The sequence below is a fragment of the Corvus brachyrhynchos genome, unplaced genomic scaffold (genome assembly GCF_000691975.1).
Source record: "Corvus brachyrhynchos isolate BGI_N302 unplaced genomic scaffold, ASM69197v1 scaffold710, whole genome shotgun sequence".
Lineage (NCBI taxonomy): Eukaryota > Metazoa > Chordata > Aves > Passeriformes > Corvidae > Corvus > Corvus brachyrhynchos.
In genome coordinates this window covers 341,001-365,334 of record NW_008236029.1, presented here as the reverse complement: position 1 = coordinate 365,334, position 24,334 = coordinate 341,001, and the positions used below count along the sequence as shown (strand labels likewise).

The window sequence follows — 24,334 nt, the reverse complement described above, 5'->3', positions numbered from 1 at the left end:
TCTCACATTACATCCAGGTGTCTGATTTCAAGTTCTCCTTTTCTGGTATGCCTCCCATCCGTCTTGTATTGCAAAGTTATGTGAAGACTTTAAATTCCTCGTATCCAGTGTTCTGCTCAGATTTCAACAGCAGCAATAAGGCCATACTCTCAAAGCCATAAGACTATTTCTAGGTAAACTTTAAACTAAGGTATTTCAGCAAGCTGGAATCACAAAATTAAATTACTTATAATATTAAATAATTTTCTTATTAGAAAAGGATAACCATTCACTGACAAATAGATACAATCAAGATAAACTTGAATAGCAACATATTTGTGGATTTAGTTTAAAGGCTATCTTATTTAAATTACCTTCAGAAATTCCATCATAATGCAAGGAGAACTAAATGCCTGATGCAAATGATTTCCTGCAAATGTTTGTTTACAGTTTTAGAGAAAATTGCTTCATTACTGCTTGTTACTTGTTTCTGTTCATTTACTACAGGTAATCAGATAAGAGGTGTATTTATACTCAAAGGTAAAATGGGACTAAAAGCATGTGGTCTTACCTCTGCTTTCCTTTCCTGTATAAATCTGATTAAACTTGTATGGATTTCTTGCAGGCATCTCCCAAGTGAAGCTGTGGGCACTATATGCAAAAGTAGGAAAAGGGTGCCAAAGTGCTTTAAGGGTCTTCATCCCAGTCCTAGTTTTCATCTTCTGAAAAGTGAAGACAACTTTAGAGGAATAAGATTTTCAAGGGAGCAAAGAGCTTTGTCACTTGAGTAGCAGGGCTTGTGCAGGAACTTGAAGATATGTGGATGCATCTTTGCATCCCGAATTGGGTTTCTGTCAGCTCTAACAGCAAGGTCTCTCTACCAGACTGCAGTGAAAAATTATGCTGAATTCTCATCCTCAGCCAGTTCAGAATTCACAGGGCTGTTTTCTATTAATTGGGTGGCTTGTATTGAAATCTGTCACACCTGGAGGGAGAGGAGCTCTGGGGCTGAGCTCCACAACTCACTCACTGCAGCTGCTGTTACTGGATAGCAGTTCTTCCCTCTCCTCCATTATCCTTTCACAACTAAGAGTCTTTCAGCCTTGGTTCTGACCAGGGCTTTCTTGACAGTTTGTTGGATTTATTTTCTTCACAAAGCAGTGCTGTCATGATAGGTCACGGATAAGCCCTGATCTCTCATATAGTTAAATCCTGATGACACATAATCAAATGCAGACTCAAATTTCCATGTTAATTACACAGGGATAATTTCTCAGTAGAACACAATTTCAGTTAAACAAAAAAGGCTATGGCCAGATATAGGATGCAAATATAAAAAACTGCACCAATAAATGCAGTAACTACTTTCAGTTAATGGCTGGACATGACCCAGTCCACAGGCTCAGGAGCATCCATTTCTTGGAGCTCAGACACCTGGATTGTCCATGAAACTGCACACTGAATGAGACACAGTTGCTCACTGCTGTTGCTAGAAGGAATATGTTTGATGTGAACTCTAAAAATAAGGAAATCCCAAACTCTAACTCTTTTCCCAGGTTTCCTGCGATAACTGGCAACGTATGGCATTATGACACAATGTACTGTAACTGTGTCATGGTGAAAAGAATTTCTGAGATTCCTGATAATGGCAGCTGGTTATACTTAAGAAACACATCTTGTTCTTGTTATTCACCACTACCTCTGGGGAGGAAGACAGCATCTTTCATACACTTACAATTGGTTCAAAATTAAATTCCTTGGCATCAAAACCATTGAATAACTTATGTCAAAATCTGACAAGGTAAAGATATGTATGAAGGATACAGTCCTACTTTTAAAATTAATCATCCTTACATGAAACCAAAAAAATTTGATGGCAAACTGGTCTCCCAGAGACTGTTAATGTTTACAGCAAAGAGAAAATTAAAGGATTTTTAAATAGTTTATAACTACACAGAGAAAAATCCATCCAGAGGGAAAACAAAACCAAACCACCACACAGGAAAAACATCCCAACTTTTACCTCTGACATTGGCAACCCCTCAGCTGGTCCTTCACAACTTTGGATTCAGGAAGTCAGAGGTATTATGTGAAATGCAGCAATCCACAAGCAGCAACAAAGTTTTAGGGACATGTGCAGACTTGTCTAAAGGTGTCAAAGAGATTAAATCCCAGAAGTATAGGCAGCCAGGCTGAAGGACAAGGGAGTTTACAACCTCAGCATGTGTCAAGCTTGCTCATCAAAGTAAATACTTTCTCCTTCAAGAAACGGTCCCTCGACTCTGGCCTCAAGGATAGTTTCTGCACTTGTGAAAGCCTGTGACAGTCACCCTCACCAAGCCTTGCTGTGCATTTGGAGTACATTTTTTGACCTTGTGATGTATGGAAGACACATAGAAAATGTGGTTCAGGTCCAGCCTGCCTAAAACATACCTGTGCCTTTAGGGCTGGATATTGGTTTGTAGAAGTCACAGTAGGGAGATTACATGCAGAAATGTAACCTTGGCTAGTTATTTCATTAAGAATAAAAATTTAAAATCATGAAGTAATAAATTCTAGTCTTATAGTAATAAAACATCTGCAAAGTAAACAACCCCCAAAGTATGAATATCACTGGGTGATTCAAACATAATTTATAATTAACTTCTTGCTGTCAGCATTACCATATAGAATGAGACATCATTCAACACATTCAAGACAGCATCATTGTACACACTAAAATTAAGCATCATAAAGACAGTTATCCTCTGGATAATTATATCAAAGTTTCACTGACACTTTGGACAAATCTGTGATAACACTTCAGCTTAATATAGTGACCAATTTTAACCAAACACTTGTTTAACATATTGTTGTGCAATATGGATTTAATAGTAGTTTAGATCTGTAATCTTAGTGTTTTTCATTAGTCTGTAACCTTTCATTGTCATTTATCTAAACTATGTAAGCATTAAGTCTGTGGGATTATGACCAGTATGCCAAGGTCAAGTCTGTTAGAAAAAAACCAGGAGTCTCTTTATTAACAACATATTTGAAATGTACTGTAATTTCTAAACATTCCTCAGGAATGTAATTATTTTTCAGTGCCACAAATTTCAGTACCACTACTTGTAAATATTGTATGAGAGAAAAAGGGTTTGAGAACTTCAAGGGTATTGGCAGTAACAAACTGAGCAGAGGTCTTTGATTGCAAAATACAGCCAGTTAACCAAGGGAATAGATTGCCTAGACAGTGGGGAGTACCTACTGCTGCTAGTCTTTAAGAGCAGGTAAAACAGGATCCAGGACACATGGAGGTGGAGCTGACCCCGCCTTACACTCCCAGGATTGTCCTTCCACAGTCACTTGTTTCACTGCAGTCCTTCCTTGGCCCTACCCCTTATGTATTTAGCTTTCAGCTCATTCTTAAAGCCTCAGCCACTCTTACATTCCAGAGACCACTCAGAATGACATCATGAACTGGTGTAATACTCCTATTCTGCATGTGCATTATTTTCTTTCACTTGCCTCTTCCTTGTATTTTAGGGAACATACCTATGTATGAACATGTTGTGTGCATGCATGCATAGACATGTTAATTTTAAGCACAAGGAGGTCCCATTCCTGATCAGACTTAAAATGACTCCAAAATAAATGTTTGGTAACACACGCTCCTTAATCAATTGTATGGGTACATCTCACAATGTCATCTCACAGCTATGATGCAATGGGCAATAGCTGAGACTGTACAGTACACAGAGGTGATACATTTCTTTCTAAAATAAAAGCATGAGTAAATACCTAATAGCAACACTAGCTTACATTATGTCATCGGTTTTGAAGAGGAAATTACTCCACAGATTAATGAGGAATTCTACATGGAAGTCAAAGGTATGATGTAGTCTTACTGTGTTAATCAAGGGCTAAATATGATCTGACCTTCTTAAAACAGCCCAGCCTTTAACAGACAGAAGATTAAAAAAAAGGCAGAATACAAGAGTCCATATTTATCTCTGATGTAACACCAACATAGCCAACAGAATTCCTTGAAGTTCAGTGTGCCTCAGAGCACCACATGGCAAGTGCCACAGGTCATCCTGTAATCTGCAAGGTATGATGGATCAAAAAAGCAATGACATTTTCCGTTCCTATTTAGGAAACATTATACTAAGAAATAAGATATCATAGGACTACATCTCAGAAAAATGTCTGTTTATTACCATTCAACAATGGATGTATCAATTCATTAAACAATTTTACAAATTCAAATATGAATATACTTTAGGAAGCCCTCTGGAATGAAGAAATCACAAGGTTTCCCGGAAAATCTGATTTTTTCTATACTGTACACAGTAAACATAATTATGCTGTATATAACTCTCTTGAAAAGCAGTGAGAAATTAAACAGGTTATCATTTTATTTTTCAAAGCCCTAAAACTTGGAGATTATTCATCCATCTGATCAAGTCAGACTCACTATACTGATCACCAGACATAGTGATTCCCTCCTCCTTAGTGCTGACACTAAACATGATAGTGTTCCCAGGCCCCCCTGAAGGTATGTTCTAAAGAGAGAGACATTAATAGATAATGAATGGGAAGAGAACACATAAATACCTTTTAAAAAATTAACAAACCTCGATTTCCTCAGACACACAAGCAATAAGAAAAAGTCACCTAGTACCTTTTTAGGAAATACCTCTAAAATTTCTCAATTATAACTTGCTTCTGGCTTCACACTCCATGACAAGGACCACTATTTTCTTGTGATGATAAGGCGTGTCCACTGTGGCCGAAGTTGTTAGCAACTGACAACACTTCACATTTAGCATTTTCAGTCCCTGCGATCAGGATCTCTAACCCAAGTGCAGCATTTGCAAAAGAACAAGACCCTTGTCAACAAACTGGGAATTCAGCAGTCCGGGGGCGGGGGACTAAAGGACCTGTTACTTTCCTGCTATTTCCAGAGCAGGTCTGTGTCACGCTGTTTACGTCATGCATCATTCATCTGCTGTGATGAAATGTAACCCCATGTTTTAAAAAAAGACCTCTGCAACAGTGAGGATACTATATCTCTGAGAGAAGCATTTCACATATTTTCCACAGGCATCAACTGCTCCTGCTTCTATTTAAATCTGTGTGGCCCTCTTCAGAGGGCATTATTCACTTCAGGAAGTCCATTCAGACGGTGCTGAGCATAAGAAGGGGAGAAGCCAGGATGGCAGCAGACAGCAACATGGCTCCTGAAGAAAAGCCGAGCACTGCTCCTGTGAAAAGGGCTGTCCACAAGATCCGAATGGCCAGCCAGGTCTTCAGCTTGGCACGAGGCTGGCAGCAGTGGGCATCTGACCACCACATAAAGCAAGAGCAAGAGCCCTCTGGATGGATCCCCACTGCAGAAAGCTCATCAGTTCAGCCTGTACAAGAAAGTTCCTTTCAAAAATGGCAAATTCCATCTGTCAAGAGGGACCAAGAAAAAGATGATGAAAAATCCTTAGCAAAGAAATGGGTGACAATAAGAGATGCTGAAAAAAAATCAAGGGAATCAGATGAAGCCCTCAAAATGTTCAGCATTAAAAGCAAAGAGGTGACCAAAACAGTTGTCAGCAAAGCCTATGAACGAGGGGGTGATGTCAGCCTCCTCAGTGAAAGATACGAGAACAACAACAGCAGCTCCGAGATGACCAAACTCAAAGAAGAATCAAGTGCTATTGACAAAATTCTTAGCAGCAAATTACCTTCAACCATAAGGAGAAAGTGTTCAAACGTGGTATCAGAGCTGACCAAGGGCTGGGAGAAGATGGAAGAAGAGGACAAAGATGGGGCCAAGGAAGAGCTGCTCCTTAAGTGCCGTGATGACAGCCTGGATGCCCAGGACAGTGGCTATGGGGAAGCAGAGGACAAGCTCGAGCAGGAAGACAGTGACCGGGAAGTGACGGCTGTGAGGATTAAACGGCCTGTACCATCTCTGTAAGTAAAGAATCTTCGTTACATCAACACAAATGGCAGAGGGATACAGCTTTCCATGAGGAAGATGGGTGGGGAAATGGCAGGAAGTGGTCAACGATAAACTATTATTCTTGACTCAGAAGAAATTAATCCAAATTCAGGAGACCTTTCACATATCACTTTGTGTTTAAATTAGTCAACAACATCAGACTGCAGCCCAGGATTTTATGTGCTATGTACCTAATACACAAAGTCAGGAAGTTCTATTTGGGAGATATTAATTATATTTAATTTTCACACTGGTTCATCAAAATAACTACTTACTTCTTAATACTTCAGTCCATATTTCAGAATCACAAATTTTATCTCATCTAGAGCCCTCAGCTATTCATTTATTTCATCAAACGTTGTCTAAATCAATATATTTGACGAGTAATATTTCCAAATACTTATTCATTATTTTGCTTAGTATAAATTGTAAATATTCTCAGGAGCAATTTGCAGAGGGTGTCCCAAATTAATGTTGCAGGAATTATTTCCAAGTACTTCTTACCAAAAGTTGGGTTCACTGCTTCTCTTTGGAAGCTTTCCACGAATTTGGAATTCACCAATTCAAAGAAAGGAAACCTTCACAGTATCTTGGACCCCAAGTTCATACCATATTTTAATTGCCTTTCCAGAAATGAAAAACTGGATCAGCACCAATGATGAAAAACTGATGAAAATGCCAAAACAGACTTTGTGATCTTTCTGCAGACAGACAGGCAGGCTGTATCATGGCCCCTGTTTTGGTTTTACACCTCACTACTGATGAGCACTACCATGACCATTAGACCGTGACTAACACAGTTATGGATTTCAACATACAGCACCTTTTAGCACAGCTAGCTGAACACACACCCCCAGAGCTATTTTAGCTATTCAGATGGGATTAGAATGATGCTTTGCTGTACAGCTGAGCAGTCAGCTCCTGTAAGAAGAAAATGGTTAACAGCCCAAGTGAAAAAAGCTCTCCAGTAACGTAGGGCTTGAAAGTTTGTGGTACCTGCTTTTGGTAAGGCCTGTGTGCACCGTCCTTTCACAGAAGTTAGGACCTCAAACCAAAGATCCCAAATATACAGTGGAAAAAGGATACATTTGCAGCACTTTTCTGTAAACAACTTCAATTAAAACAATTTGCTCAGTTTCAAATATTACAGTAGAAAAAGACCAACTTTCTAGCTTCTGTTAAACTTTCATTTCCTTTGTATGTCTACCTAGAAAAAAGATTGATAAGCCATATTTACTGTGGTCCAAATGATTGAAATAACACCCTCTGTGTTACTTAGAGCTCTCTCTTCCACTGAAATCGGACACAAAAATAATTTTCTGCACTTACAGTGCTGCTATCAGGACTGGATTTAACTATTCCTTTTTTAAAATTATTTTACAGCCTCAGAATATCATATTTCAGCCTGCTACCTTTACGAACCTTTCAATGTGGTTTAATCTTCTTCAAAAACTTCATAAGTACACAGTTATTAAAGAGTATCTCCCATTTTCCTCTCTATGTTCCAGGAAAAAAGCATCAGTGCAAGTATTTTGTTTTCCTCACATCAGCACCTTCATTATTTCCAGCTGCACCACTTACTGGAATAAGGTTGTTTCCTTGGTAGAAGGCCTGTTAACTCCTACTGGCATAAGAGACACTATTTTGTTCCAGCTTAGGAGCAAAAGCCATGCAGCAAAGGGAGATGAAACTCCAAACATTAAAAGGAATTCATACCTTTCCCCTACAGACAGAATCAGTGTGAATATGCAACCTGGACATTATTTGCCTAGAAGGTCAGAATGCATCTAGCAACTAGAACACATTTAGGATGATTGTTCTGGTTAACAGGTTAACTTAGTTGATTGTTACATGTAAAGCACTTCTTACAGTGGATGAAAGTTCAAAACTTCACTTTGGATGCACAATCCTTTGTGTAGGTGCGGTAGAAACATGAAAAAATGCTTCTATGTGTACACAACTCACATTGTTAACTTATCATTAAGCTAAACAATGGCAAAAATGGCACTCCAGCCACCAGAAATGGTTAAATTAGAAGATGCATTAAAAAAGTAGGTTTTTTCAAGCCCACATGAGGCACGATAAAAGCAAAAGGATAGATAAGACGGTGGTTTTCTCAACCACTAAGAAGATGATTTGGATGAGGAAGGTGATAATAATATTCTGCTAGAAAGGAAAATTAGTTTCAGTAGAAAAAGGAGGGAATACATTCTAGACTGTTAAATTAAAGCAGACAACAAAGATTTCACAGCCTTCTGCTGTGTCACTCCCCCTCTTCTCTCCACTCAACCTGGGGAACTGAAGCTCTGGGACTTTCTCAGAGGTCATAGTCCCTGGAGAGAAGGGGGAGCAGCTGGCTGTGGCTGAGGGATAAGCCTTCCATGATGATATCTCATCAACTCCACTGAAACTGCTGGCATCAGTTCTTTGAGGCAATTTTGATTCACTTAGGATTTTTTCCCCCCCCTGCCTTAACTGATACCTTCCCCCATGAAGAGCTGGTGAAGCAATCTGAGCTTCAGCTGGAGTTCAGACTGTGCTGCACAGGGTTTCTGAGGCCTTTGGAATAGCCATAAGCTTCAGGAGACGAATTCCTTTGCATAACCTGTGCCCACAGCTCCTCTGGGCAACGAAGGCACAATTCAGGTGAAGGGACAAAGGATCACAGCTTTCCCTTTCTCTGTATGACAATAGCTTATATAGAGGAGCACTTGGTTTATTGTTGGGAAACCAAATAGTGTAGCTTTATCCCACTGGTATATCTTAATGCTTTCCTGCCAACACCTACCTGTTAAATCACTTACACACACAAAATCACAGGTACAGACACACTGCCTACTCTCAGGATGCTCCGTGTCACACCACAGAAAGGTGCACTTACTTGGCAACTCAGTATGCTCAATTCTTTTGATGTTTTTTCACCAGGTTGATAAGGAAGAGTATTTTGGAGTTTTTTAAACACAGTTTCTCAATACAGCTAAGCCAATCTTAGGGCAGCTCCACAGGTAATAAAGTAGTGCAGCTCTCCCAGTTCTTTTTCTATCCCTGGCACTAAGTGTTTGCAATTCTTGCCCTAACATAGCCCTGCCCAGTACTGGCATTTTTCTGGTGCACAGATCTGAACTGGGGACATCTCTATGACTCCTATTCTCTATTTCAACCAGCTTAGTAGAAAACAAAGGACTGTCCAAACAGCAGGGGAACAGAATTTTCTGCAACTTTGCAGCCCTGTGTACTGTTTTTCTAAGCGTATCTTGATTCTCCAGCATTACTGTTAATATTCAGCTGACATTGCTGGAGAGGTCTCAGAGCAGCTTTTGTGGAGTAAAAATACTAGAAAACAAATTACTTTGGCACAGCCACAGAACAGCATAGTCCCTAGCTGAGTTCTGTACGTACACACAGACAGGACGTGGACAGCACAAAGACTAGCTCAGACTATCTATAGCTCCCCCACAACATGTGGGATTGGCCACGAGAGGAAAGAGCGTCTGCCTGCAATCATCCAGAACTATTACACACACACAGAAAGAAAGAAAGAAAAAAAAAAACTCTGAAGGTCTTTCCTTATCCTTTGACCTTGACACTTTAAGGCTTCTACCCTACCCATGGGAATGTGAATTTTTGACTTCAGTATTTGTTCAGAACCATACTTCAAACGCAGAAGCATAGACAGAGCTACTGCACTCGATTAGCTTTTTGTTGTTGCTTTAATCATTGACATCTATTACAGAGGACAGATTTTTCTAGGCACTACCCTCTAGTTTTCAGCCAGGTCATACGCTTACAGCAATCAGCATCTCTAACCTCAGCTCAGGCACATTTCAGGCTTGGCCAGGCAGGCAGGAATGGGAAAGGTACAGAAAGTGCAGGTTATCAGCAACATACTGTTTTGCTCCCTTACAGAATTAAGTCATTCTGGGGAAAAGCTTGTTAAAACAGGCTCAGATCGGGGCTGGAAGGTGGTAGTGTAGACAGGATAAAGCTGTGATCATGGAACTTGCCTCTGAGTGCAAACTGAATGTGGACGAACAGCCCCTACAGAACTAATTTAGAAATGGTGAACTCATGCCACCTGGTGGATTCCAGCTCGTCTCAAAAAACACAGTAACCCAGTTACAGCAGACCAATAAACAGCAGAAGTGCATCAGGAAACGAGGAGCTGCAAAGCTCAGGTGTGCTCTGTGTCTTTCAGCGCCAGCCGGCTGGGCGAGGAGGCGCGGAGCAAGGCGCGCAGGAAATGCAGCGCCGTGCGCAGCCTCAAGGACAGGTGGCAGGAATGGGCCGACCAGCACATCATAACGCAGAAGCTGAACCCCTTCAGCGAGGAGTTTGACCATGAGCTGGCCATGTCCACGCGCCTGCACAAAGGAGATGAAGGATATGGCCATCCCAAGGAAGGAACCAAAACCGCTGAGAGAGCCAAGAGAGCTGAGGAGCACATCCACCGGGAGATCAGGGACATGTGCTTCATCATTGAATCCATGGCTAGGTCACGGCCCGATGGCAAGATCCAAGTCACTTTTGGGGAACTCTTCGACAGATATGTTCGTATTTCAGATAAGGTTGTTGGGATTCTGATGAGAGCCAGGAAACACGGGCTGGTGGACTTTGAGGGAGAAATGTTATGGCAAGGAAGGGATGATAATGTCATAATTACTTTATTAAAATAAGTAGGCTATAACCAGAACAACTTTTGGAAAACTTTTCTCCCCTTCTCCCTTGCCACTAGCATTTACACATATTGAATATAAGATTCCCCTGTTCACCACATAGAAAAGAGTATTTTTTGAAATACGTAATTTATAACTAATGCATGATAACCCAAGCATCCAAACGGACTTCATTTTGTACCAGAAGTGCTTGCAGGACAATTAAGTTAATTACTACATGAAAAATAAGGAGAAAAATCTATATGAATATAAGCAGCTGATGATAAAAGCCCATAGCAATATAAATAGCTACAAATTACTTCCAATTTCTACTACTTCTTACATTAAGATATTCCCAGCCTATTTAAACTGGCATATCAGGAATATGAAATATGTCAGATCAGAAGCTGAATGACAATATAGACTCAGACCAAGTTTTTGATCAGCAAAACGGTCTTGTGCATGCATTTCCTAATTAATTTATTTATATACAAGTAAAATGATCTTATTTTAATACAGAATCAAGGATACCACATTGGTTCATGTTACAAGCAGGATATGCAACTACTACTGCAGTATTATCTTGTGGCAACTGTTGACCCAGCTTTCTCTTACGTATTTTGTAAAAATCCTTCTTTTTATAAATGGGGTTTTATATATTTATTGTATTTATATAACTAATTTTTTAGATAGTTTCATAAACTTATGGAGGTTGGAATGTAATGAATAAAAAAGTTTTGATTAGACAGCTACCTAAAAAACACCTTCTATGCAACATTGTGCAATGTCGCATCTGATTATCTATGCAGATACTGTTCCTTTAAGTACAGGGAAAAATAATATGTATCATATAAAAACTAGCCAGGTACTTGTACTTTTGTGTACAGCAAAAAAGTTGACTAAAATCATCAACTTCCATTGAAATGTATCTCTGTGAGAAAAGAGAGAAACAGTGCTCATAACTTTGAGTAAAATGTTGCTCCGCATTACACAGAAATACTGACCTAACTTTACAGCATTTGCCATTTCAATGCTACTGAAACAATGTATTTCAGTCCAGATGATGCTGAAGAGGACTAAATGCTAATGAACTAATATTTCTAGGACTTAAAATTGTATTATTCACAACTCTGAGACCTCTGTAAGGTCTCCACTGCTTACAGGATTAGAGAGACCACTATTTCTCTACTACAGTAAAAATAGCTCTCCTGGTAAAATGTGTGTATGTCACAAGAAAACCGTTTGTTTCAGAGCAGATGCCTGGGCAAATAATGAAAAAGGAAGTGGTCTTTTCCCCCTTAAGATTCTTTCAAACTGAAAGAGCAAATATCTTCTTACAGAAGTAAAGGTCTATGAACGTCTTGTCTCTCTGATAAAACAAATAATGCTCTTTTGAGTACAGGTACTCCAGTTTGAAGCTCCAGTGTACAAATAAACAAAATGTTTTATAACTTAGTGATACAAGAACTGACTACTACATCTATTCTATGTAAATCATTAGTATTTTAGGCATAGTTATATTATGTGACTCTAAGGAAGAAAAAATTAATTGTAAGATGGAAGCAGTGGAGCTCATTTAATGTTTTCTTGAGATGTCTTAGACTACTCAAGCTGAACTACAAAACTTCTATCTTAGTGCAATACTTATATAATTTTTATCTGCATATTCTTAGCTTATTATGTCTTTATATAATGACCTTTAAAGCTGTCTAAATTGTCTTGACAAAATTTTGTTGTCAAAGGAATACATGAACTATAAATAAAACCCTTAATTATTTCTTGGGTTATTCTGCCACACACTAGAAAACAAATACGTGCACATATTCTGTGAACTAAAATATCAGTAAGTTGCTTCAAAATGTAAGCACATTCTTCTTCTCACAGGCTGTTAAAATATTTCCTGTGAAGGCTTCTCTGTCCAATGCACCAGAAAAAGATTTCAGGGCACATGGCAACAGACCTTACACAAAATACCTGTGCAAAGAATACGCACTAAAGGCATGTTAGTGTTAAGTGAATTACATATTTCTGCTCATGAGAATTCTCATCCTACCACAGGAAACAGCAGCTGTAACAATGTAATTACTGCTACACTTCTTCAAACTATAGCTCACTGCAGATAACGTAAGCCTCCCATTCAGTCATCTCAATGTTAAAATCTATGCAAAATAAACCAAACCCTAAACTTTTTCTATTCTTCCACGCAAACTATTTTATTTCCAATCGGATGAGAAAATCACGTGACATAACTACCCTCCACTATTTACCTTTGTGTAGGCAGTATCATGCAAAGCCTTCCAATTTCTGAGAAGAATTTACCATTTTTGTCGAAGAGAAATATTAAATATTGATATAAGTTATGGTGTATGGAAGCATTTCATGTAGGTTATACGCTTTATAACATTTTTTCACATAAAGCTGTGTGACAAGTTTATCCATGAAAAGTAGGAGAAAATACATCTGAACTCATTAAAAACCAAACAAACAAAAGTACTCCATTAATTACCCAGCCTAACTCTACTAGTATACTGTGTTACATTCCCGTGAAACTAGCACAAACTCTGCCAAATTTAAAGATTCTAAGCAGAGAGATGATAAAGGTCAAAACCTGCTTGATTAAAGCAGTCTCTGTAAATTTTTATTTAAGACCTGCTTTCCTAGTTCTGACTTGATTTGAAAATAAAATCCTTAACCTTTTAGACAATGAGCAACTCTCAGGTAGTCTCATGGTAGCTTAAAGTTGCACATTATTTTCTTAAATACTGTATTCACCCACAAAATGTTTTACTTGAAACAGCGCTCCTGCACTCTCCTGTCTAAGGCTTGTGTTGCTTTTGCACATCCTTGGTAGTGAAAAACTTGTCTCTTTTTCTGTAGGAACTTACATACACTTTTCATATTCTAACACAGCTATCAAGCTTAAGTGACAGCATAGAACTTGCATCAGAAGAAATAAATTTGATGTTTACACCTTTGTATTTTTCAAAGTCTTACCACAGTTGCTGCAGTGGCTTGAAGCGAGTGGATGTTCACTGGACATGTATCCCACCCAGCAGAAATCAGCTCCCTCCTCCACAGCAATAATTCCTTCTTTAAAAATGCTTCTGTGCAGCCAAGGTTCAGTAACACAGCCCATTTTTAAAACAGGGGAAGGCTATTGAAATAAAATTTGCTGTAGTGAACAGCATAACATTTGTGGATGTGTTCAATCATCACTGATCACAGAACAAATACTGGCAAGCCCTAGTCCAACACATTGCACCACCCCAACATCTCAACTAAAGCCACTGCTGACACCTCAGGGCACAAAGCAGTTTAGCATTCAACAGCATGTGTACTATTAGCAGTGTAATGATCACAACAGAAAACAAACTACAATTACGAAGCTTGTCAGGTAAGCAGGACAGCAGAAAGCAGAGCTGGCACTGGCACTTCTGCAGTGAGATAGCCAGCAGGACCACTTTGTTTTCCACATACTACACCAAGTGTACACCATTTCCTTGGCTGGACAATTCCTCTCTCTGCTCCAGAACCACAGTGTAGCTCTGTATCATTGCAGTAGCATGTACTCGTAAGTGGAGAAAGAGGAGAGGTTTGTTCCCTTAACTGAGCTCCACACTGCAGAGACAACAGTAAAATCAAACTGCAGAGACAACCCTGATGACATCTGTTCTTTTATGAAGGGAGAATATAAAAGTGAGATTTAAGATTCAAATACTGAAGAATACATTATTATTTTTTTATTTGAAGTTGAAGGACTAGTCAGTGTTTTTACTCATCTTCCAAGAGCAAGTTTTATGCAGACATTCTAATTCCTGTACAAAAAAATAACTCCAGTGCAATATAAACAGGTGAGCAGGAAGATGTAAGCACAAGCCATATGTCATAAATTATGACCTTTTTGCAGGTTACACAAAAGCAGTAACTCACAGATAGGATTTAGAGCCAAAAGATGATACTTTAAGAACCCCGTGTTTGGATCCCAGGTACCCAAACAAAACATCGAGTTACTCAGTGAATCCATCCAAGTACTGTATGCTGAGACACAGCCTTCTGGCAGTGAACTCCAGATAATGGGTCTCATAAGCCTTCAGCATACAGCAAACCCCAACTCTTTGCAATCACCTTGCCAGGGGAGATGGAAAGGAATTCTACTGCAGAAAAGGCATAATGAATTGAAGGCAGGAGGGACAGTAAGACAGTGCCTTTGATCTCATCTATACAATTTTTTATGTGTGGCACACAGAAATTAACTAAACATCTGGTGATAAAATTCATGGTCTTTCATAAGTAGACATGCACTGCTCTCTATAGATCCCTTACACAGCCAGTTGCTTCACTAAGTGTTGCCACAGTCACTTATGCTTTAAATCAAATGTCCTGCTACTCCTTAACTAATATTTTACAAGCATGACTGCTACTGTACTGCTTACTAAACGCTATCCTTGATTTCCACTTTTTTGCTTCCTATTTGCTTTTCCAAGACTGCTCCAATACTTGGAAACATTCAGCTACTGAAGATTTTTGTGGGCTTTCATTTAATTCTGCAAAGTATAATTCTTTATAAAATTTTTCACACCAGCCTGTAAGAATCTAAAATATGCTTAATTTGCAATATGAGCTTAGGATAGAGACTGTGCAGTTGAATTAATGGTTTTGTCAGCAAGACTGAGACTTTTGTTTTCCCCTCTCCCTCTTCAACATGGTTAAGACAATGTATTTCCTTCCCATTGCTTCTCACTGGGCTTTAAAAAGCCCCAAAAATGCCAAGAAAGATGAGAAAATGCATCCTATGTGTTCAGTTATTACATGAACAGCAGAAAACAGCATTTGTACTTCTACATAAACTCCACCTTCTAAATAAACTCCAACTCAAGTTTATTTTTACATATATTTAGATTTATTTGCTATACATCACTGTGAGCTTATAGTACTTAAAATCCATTACAGGATTTTTTTTTGTTGTAATAATCAGTTGTAACTCCACAAAGACAATAATACTGCTGTGGAAGACCAAAGGGGAGAAAAGCCATTTCAATTTATTTACAGGTCCTTATTTTGTAAACATTTACTCTACACACTGTACTAAGTTCTAATAGGGATAAAGAGATATACATAGAGACAGGAAACAAAGCCCCTGTTTTTCTATTCATATTGAGCATTAGCATATTATAGATGAAACGTCTGCCCTTTCTCATTACCATAGCAGTAAGCTGTCTTCAAATAAGTTTTTTTTTAACTTTCCAGAAATGTAAATATTTTGAAATAATATACAACTACATCTATGTAAGCCAACCCATTTGGCTTTTATTCCATTTCTAGAATAATTTAAAGTGCTATAAGCAACCCGTCAATCAACACTTTTCTATAATAACAAAACTACTTTAAACATTAATTTACAAGATAATATACAATGTTTGTCTGAAATAGCTGAAATTTCAGCACAAAGTCAGTCACTGTCACACTTAACAGCAATTTTTTTGTTCTTTTTTGTTTTGTTTTGTTTTTGCAGAACATAGAATAAAAGCTTTGAAACAAACAGGTTTTTTGAGCTGTTATTGCCACAATGGCTTATCAATTTTTCTACAAAAGTGGACAAGAGCTACTGGAACTGTATTCTAGCCTGTCATTTATTTTTTGAGGTCACATGACAGTAAGTTTGCATATTCCACAAGTCTACTGAATTACAATATTGTCTACTTATGATACATGATGTCATTTTAATCAGAGCTGGTGCTAATTGTAAATTTACAACATAGACCCACTCAAAAACATCACAAGTATTTTTTTCTTTGGACAGGAATAAGCTATATTCTTGGAGCTGATGTGCTACACGGCTACAACAGTATAACAGTATATATCTGACACTTTATGTTGAAGAAAGATGCATCTGTTTCTGTACTTTTAATGCCCTACTATAGCTACAATTTTTTCACTGAGTTTTGCTTGCTTTAGCCTTTTAATTTTTTGGAACTATCATATTCTTACATTCTCTTGTTATTTTGTAAGTCTTTGCCACATAGCTCAATATTGTCAGTATTTGTCCCAAACCTGCAGATCATTAACAGCATGCGCAAAACACTCTTTAAATACAATCAGCATGCAGCTACAACACATATTAACTGACTTTTTTCTACACATGAACAATAAACAAGACGAGTGGCACTGTTGACTTTGGATATCTTCTAACTTCACCACGTGTGTACCGGGATGCGTTAAGAAGGAATGCTCAGCTTCTCATCCATTTGTGGCACCACTTGAATAACCCATCATTGGTCTGGACCAATCTCTGCAGTGCTGCTGCCAAATACCCACACGCAGCTTTCTTAGAGGTTCACAGAGGGCAACTTCATTCATAGACATAATTTGAATACAAAAATAATAAGCTATATTCAATGAAGCAGCCCCCTAGCAGGATTGCAGGAAAGGTGTGTGTGGGACACCTGGGAGGCAACTGTAATATGGGTAAGAAAATTTCGCAGGCCACAAGGCTCAAAGTAACTAACATTAATTTTTAGTCCACAAGGTCAGTATTTTGTAAAAGAGTCTATAGCTTAGAAAAAGTATGGCAGTATATTACAGATGCGATAGCATGAAAAAACATCTATTTAAAAATAGTAACTAATGGCCACATGGAAAAATTAGGAAAAAAAAGCAGATAAGTAAAATACATTATATTGCTCCTAGGGATTTTTAAGCTGCACTGATTCATGTCAGGTTTGGGACAATAACCTGTAGAAATAGTTAAATACTTATTCAAAAGCCCATATTTCTATGTCTTGAATAGTGAAGTCTTCTCGCTTAGAAAGTGTGTGATTCCCAAATGTTTTACATGAATGACTTCTTCCATGGTAGAGATCACCATCAAGCCAAAGAGCAAACTCTCCTCTGCAAGACAGACAATATATTAAAGCAAAAGACCGAGGGAGTAAGCATTGAATTTATAAATGTATTTTTCTTTCAAAATTCAGAAATAAGAAGGAATTAAAGAATAAGTTTTTAACACAAATACCTCATTGCTGTTGATAAATTTATGCTACAAAGATTTAATTTTTCTTTTACTATTTATTATTAATTTGGAAATATCCCTTTTGCAGATATTCTGAAATAAAAAGCTAACTAGAATTCCTTGGTTTTCAGTCTCTTCCATTTTTATTAAAAAGATGACATAATAGCACTTTTATATCTAAAGAGAATGCTGATAACAAATAAGGAAAACATTCCAGAAGCTTATGCACCTGCATGGGGAGGGAAACAACAGGACAAGACAATGTATGATTTCTGGAGACCTTGGCATGTTTTGGGATAGCTCAGTTTCAATTCAGGTCTCTTCTAGTTACACATAATTCTCACATTTACATCCTTCCACAATTGTAATATCTATCTCCTCTGAATACAGAAAGACACACATGGAAGTCAACCATGGATGGTATTATAACCATGCAGGGCTGAAACTTTATGCCACACTATGCTGAAGACAAACTTCCTGTCTAAGTTTTGTCAACATCAGAAGCTAAGCACCTGACATACTAAAGTTTCTTGTCTGGTAACTGTTGAGTCCTGAGCTACCAAACTGAAGTCAATGCAAATTTTCCTTTTCAAAGGTGTCCAGACAAACACTTTTAACAGACTCTAATTGTAACTTACCCTCCTCCACCAAAAGCAAGAGAGTCCATGTCTCCTTTAATGAAGAACATATTGTCTCCTGTCCATTTAAAAACCTAGGAAAAAAAAACCCAAAACAGACTAGCAAGTAAAAATATCTGAACTTTTAGTTTGGGCAGAAGGAAAACCAAACATCAGTAAAGACAGACTATGGGTGGCTAGAGGCCAGTTTAATGAAGCTAACAAGTTGACACAGAAAATTCAGGAAACAGATACTTGAAGAAAAAATTCTCTGAGGTTTTAGGCTAATTCAAATAAGACCATTCCAAACCAGGTCATCTCTGAGCACCAAAATTCCTACACAATGAAAAATACCATGAAAATATGCCCCTAAAAAGGATGTAGTTTGTGAATTTTCCGACAGACGCGTGGAAGAATTTAAACAGTAGAAAAATCTTCAGTATTAACTAAAGAGTTGGGTTAAGTGTATTCTTCAGCATGCAAACACTACTGATTTACTGTGCACTTAAAGATTCCATGAAAAAACTAGTATGATGACTTTTTTTGGCCAACTTGTAGTATTTTTCAGATTTACTATTAGATTTATTAAGTATTTTAATATAATGCACTTGGGGAGGGTGGCAGGAAAAGAAGCAAAAGCATACGAAGTCATTACTACTTACCTCAAAATCTGGAGAAAAAGTGAACATAAAGGTCTCCCCAGTGCCATAAAAGCCATCACTCACTTTAAATGGTTCAGATGCTAATGCACCAAAAACCTGTAGCAAAAATGTAGCAGAGCAAGAAAAACTTCAGAAAAACTACATGGCATCCAAGAATCTCTAATGATAGTAACTGATAAACAAATCAGGTTGTGAATATCATCAGATTTGAAATTCACTCTGCAAATTTCACTGTACCGCTGCTTACACTGTATCACAGTTCTGAGTGCTCTGAGATACAGTATCATGCTTTGTTGCACAATAGAAAGTAGGAGTACTCTTCCTCAATAAAAAATGAACACAGCAAGAAAAAATAATCTAATGGATAAAAACTAAACCCATAAAACTCTCAAAAACAATGCATACATATTTAAAATTTCAGATCAAAAGTTCCTTATTACATAGCTCCTTTTTCACTTCATTAGACTATTTTCAGTGAGTTCCTAGCTGTAACTGAGTTAATTTCCGTGTAATTTATTAATTCCAAATAAAAGGTAAGCACTGCTTACCCTGTCTTACAACAGAGACAGATTTTAAGAGAAGGACAGGATGCCATCCAGAGGGACCTGGAAAAACTTGAGAACTTGGCCTGTGTGAACCTCATGAAGTTCAGCAAGTCCAAGTGCAAGGTCCTGTACCTGGGTGAGGACAATCTCCAACTTAAGCACAGGCTTGGAGGCGAACTCACTGAGAGCAGCCCTGAAGAGAAAATCTTAGGGATTCTTGTGGATGAAAAGCTGGACATGAGCCAGCGTGTGCTCACATTTTGTTGAGTTCAAGCATTAATCTCTTGAAATAAACTCTTAATTTTTAAAAACTATGCACAACAGCAAACAATTCATTTGATGCAGGTAGTACTGTACATTTGAGGAGACATTGCTTACACTCCATTGGTATAGAGCAGACAAAAGACAGGACTTACATACCAAACTTTCTTTAGTCACAGTACTTACAGAAACTTCCTCATATTACCACTGCTTTGCTTCTTTATGTTACCTTTTTTAAGAACAAAATGTCACTATGCTGACAAGCTACTTTACCCACGTAAAATGGTTCCTTTACTTCAGTGAAAAGGATTACCTTTGAACACATGTGTGACCAATGCTTACAATCTAAAAATCTGATTCTCTGGAACAAAGAGCAAATTCAGTCTAAAGACTTGAAGATCCATGAACTGAGATGCAAGTTTCTGTACCCTTGTTTTAATGCAAGTTCACAGGAAAACTAGCCCAAACTTTTTTTTTTGCAGGGATAATTTATTTCATTCAACATCTAGAATCCAACACTGGGAAGATATTTCACTATTATGCCACTGTCTCAATGTCAAGAACAGGTTTAAGAGAGAAAGAAACTACTATATTTTTTTTTGCTTTTGGGGAAATCAGACCAAAATAAATGAATTGTTTTCCTGTTTCTAGAAGGCACCTATTTTTTTTTCCCCCCCTATATATATTTTTTTTTTTAATTCAAGGTAGGCTTGATATGAGTCCCTAATGTTATCATTACCTAGTTTTTTACACTTTTCATTTTCTAGCCCATTACTAGGTAGATGGACTCACGGGAATTTGTACTTCAAGACAGTATTTAATTTTTAGCTGATCTTTACTACCTGTAGTTCCACTACATGTAACTGTTAAGGTTAAAATTTAAAGATGAGTCAGAAAGAACTTAAAATTGCCGTAGTCATGTATGCCTATTCCATACTTTACTGTCTTTGCACATGTAAACTCTAAAAAGCAGCATAGATGAGACACTTTTTCCTTTTTGTTATTTCAAGCATCTGGGTCAGTAGACTAGACTTCAGAAAACTGGGTGATAACTTTTCTCTGTCAAACATTTTGTGACTTTAGACTGTACTTAGTATATGCAGATAATTGAACTTAAATAGAGCACCTTTTAATATAAAAATCCATACTGAATTCAAATGAAGTTTCATCAATGAATATAACAAAATGGGCTGCTGAAATACATAATATTCCATACGTAAATAACTACATGCACCCTTCCAATTATTTCTTAGTCCTCAAACTATCTGAGTCTCTGTATCCTAACTTCTTTTAAAGGCTCAAGTCATTCTTTGAGCAGGTCTGGTAACTGCACTACATTCAGGTACCTATGACATGTCTTACTTCAGATACCCTTAGGGCTGACACTACACCTAGTAAGCAAATATAAGTAAAAAAAGATAAAAGTAAATATAAGATTTCATTAACAACAGACATTCCTTGAGAGAAATTAACCTTCAGTTAAAGTAACAAACAGAATTGTGTCAAACAAACTATCTCAGTTCAGCCTCTACACAGGTGTAAACTTTTCACGTAACACTTATTCCAGTGTTTGTCTTGGATCATCTCAGGGGTGTTATCTATATAACCAGTAAAACACAAAACTAGTGCATTTTAACCAGGTAGAAAACCATACACACTTTACTCAAGAGACTCTGAAGCTTTATTTGTAATTATACATAAATGAAGCTATAAAGAACCTCAGACAGTCTCTCATATAATTCCCTACTCAATGGAGGACTGATTCAAAAGCCATTAGGTTGACTCAGTTTTGTCCAGTTCAGCTTTGAGTACCCTCAGGAATCAGGATTTGACAATCTCTCTATGTTCTATATGCTTCAAGTTGAGTCTTGAAAGATCACATTTTTGCTATAAGCAACGATAAAAGAATAAGGCTTTACAGAAAAAGCACAGTTCGCTTCCCAACAGTTATTTTAGTCCTTGAGAAGCAATGTCCATAGGACTTCTCCATGAGTCTGATTTTTGTGGCTAGTTGTTAGGATGGGTAACTAAAATTCCCATGTCCTAGGTTCCATGTCTCACACTTCTGCAGTGCGTAAAATACAGTCTGAAGAATGACTTATAATAAAACTAGACAGTCCTTGATGTGGTTAACTGCATTAATTCCACTTCTAGACCACCACTTATTTAGTGACTCATGTTGAGGAATCAGGTACCAATTTCTTTTTAAATGGCTGTCAGGGTTCACTAATAGAAGCATATACCAGTACATAGACAGACAATCTGTAATAATTGCAATGACGTAACTATAGATTCCATGGACACCTTTATTAAAGAATCTCCCAGAACTGACTGGAGAAGGTAGTTTAGGTGGCTTTAGATTCCAAATTCCAACTAGGCATTGCTCAGCTTTTACACAATTAATGTTTGTGAAAGTTCAGTGGTTTTGCTGGTTGTTTTTTTTTTTTTGTTTGTTTGTTGTTTTTTTAACAGCTATTTAAATAAAATTGTTAATCGATCTGAAAAAGAAAGCAAGGCTGGAAAAGGTTTTTGAATAACAATTCAGTAGGGTGAGGCTTATCAGCCTTTAATGAAACATTATGAAAAGTTACAAGGTACACTTGCTCCTTACTCAACCTATTATCAACATAATAAAAAAGCAGTCTCCATAAACATGGACAACAAAGAATAGTCTCTCAGGGGAAGCAGCCCAGGAAATAAATTCATTCTGGTTTAAAAGAAAAGTGCCTCAACCAAGGATACGACAATTCCAGTATCATAAACACCAAAGATACAAAGTGGGCAGAACAACGAATGCCAAAGAGGACTGAGCGGGTATGCTCAGCAAATGTCAAGAAACTATCTGGTCATAATTCCATCATTTTTCAAAAAAGCTGAATCTCATTTAGGATCTTCTCTGAACTAGAATCTTTGAAAACAGGCAGTGATTTTGGAGCATAAGATAGGAATAAACATCTGGTCTCTCAAAACCCACTTTTGAAGTGCACATATAACATTTATCTTAGCATACTGCTACTGAACTATTCCTGGAAACATTCTCCTATAAAGTCCTCAGAGCCTTTTTCAGTCATGGAAAGCAATTTTAAAGGACTATCTGCCAGGAAGATACAAGACATTAAAAATAAATTAACCTCTTTCAAAAAAATAATAGCTTCATAAATAAAATTAATTACCCTGACTAATTACCAAAGAGCATAGTCGGTTGCCATTGTCCTATTTTTCATGATTCTAGATGCTTGCATGAAGAGGAGAAAGACTGTGCTAAATTTCCATAAGTTTTGAACAGAAAGATAGTGCAAATTAATTTTCTGCTGTCAAACACAGACATTTTTCATTAATAACATGAAACACAACTACTGAAAACACCACTCTCACTACACTGGTGAAGGACTGAGCATGTAAAACTTGTCTGAACCACTCCTTCCGCATATGCTGCTCACTAAATAGACATGGATTTCCCCCATTCCTGTGTGGAAACTAGGTAAGACTTGGCATATACAGTAAAGTATCAGTTCAGTGACTACTTAACCCAAAAGTTCAAGGCACACTTTCATACATATTCCTAGGTATGAGGCTGTAAGATGAGATTCACCAAGGTATGTTTCACAAAAAAAAAAAAAAAATTATCACATACCTATGAACTCCGTGTTTTGACTGGGCAACCATGACACTTTTTAAACATTCCAGCCAAGATGCTCATACACAGGAGGTAATATGAATGCTTTCATCAACAGACAATACTACATAGTGGTGGCATGATAGCCCTATCAGGAAAAGGACATTTTTTTTCTGGGACGGATAATCAGGTACGAGGAAGCAGGTATATCTTACTAATTATCTTGAGAAGCTAATAAGGGAATTGGAGAAATCACCAAAGTACATTTAAGAGATTGATGAGTCTGTTGAGACATCTCAAGTCTATTCAATAGTTTTTGTCTTCAAGATTAAAAGGTAAATGAAGAAAAATCTTTTTAAAGAACTTCTGGGAAAGAATGCACTGCTAGCAGAGAGTTAGAAGGGATTTTTCTTTTTAAGGTATCCCTGGGGCAGAAGACAATGAAAAAATCAAGCTGTGACTTGAATAAGAAAACACACCCTTCATTTCTGTTTTCAGACCCCCTGAATTATATGAGATCATGCTTCCTGAAAATAAAAATTGTGGTTACCAAACTGGGATGGGTAAGTGAAGTGAATGCTACAGATTTTGCAGTGGTTCTGTCAATTTTTCATAGCAGCCATAACACGCTTCCACAAGCAAATACAGAAATTTCAGAAAAAGAATCAAGAAGTCTCATACTGCCTGCAATGTTCACCTGTTACAGGATTACGTAAGAGAGGATGTTTGCTATTCAAATAGTGAGATGTGAGCCACTTCCTGAAATTCATAACCCTGTCAGAGGAAAACAGAGCACAACGACACAGTCTCAAAGAACAAAAAGTTAATGCAACAAAGGTACTACAGCTCTTGAAAGATGTTGGCTGCAGCCACAGAATATACCAAGAAGTACTAGACACAGCTGGCAATGACATTCTAACTCCACAAGATCTTCCAGCATCAGAAAGTTCTACAGACTGTATTTCTTGTGCCTTAAGTTCATTTAAAAAAATTAAATTGATTAATTGGTTATTACA

The 24,334-nt window shown here is 37.6% G+C and overlaps 2 protein-coding genes across 8 annotated transcripts in view; one reads left to right on the top strand and one right to left on the bottom strand.

Moving 5' to 3' along the window:
- The first annotated feature begins 5,176 nt into the window (after positions 1–5,176).
- On the top strand, positions 5,177–11,624 carry ABRA (actin binding Rho activating protein). The gene is made up of 2 exons (XM_008632275.2): positions 5,177–5,928; positions 10,152–11,624. Exons 1-2 carry the CDS (start codon positions 5,177–5,179, stop codon positions 10,627–10,629), a joined length of 1,230 nt encoding a protein of 409 aa, XP_008630497.1. The 3' UTR covers positions 10,630–11,624.
- Positions 11,625–15,469: 3,845 nt separating this feature from the next.
- Positions 15,470–24,334, bottom strand: part of OXR1 (oxidation resistance 1) — a 276,422-nt gene continuing 267,557 nt past the window's right edge. For all 7 annotated transcript variants that reach the window (XM_017731281.1, XM_017731272.1, XM_017731278.1 and 4 more), the window contains 3 exons: positions 18,897–18,992; positions 18,256–18,329; positions 15,470–17,496 (listed from right to left, as the gene is read on the bottom strand). In XM_017731281.1, the coding sequence (XP_017586770.1) occupies positions 17,361–17,496; positions 18,256–18,329; positions 18,897–18,992 (306 nt within the window). In that variant the 3' untranslated portion in view covers positions 15,470–17,360. The remainder of the gene's footprint in view (positions 17,497–18,255; positions 18,330–18,896; positions 18,993–24,334) is intronic.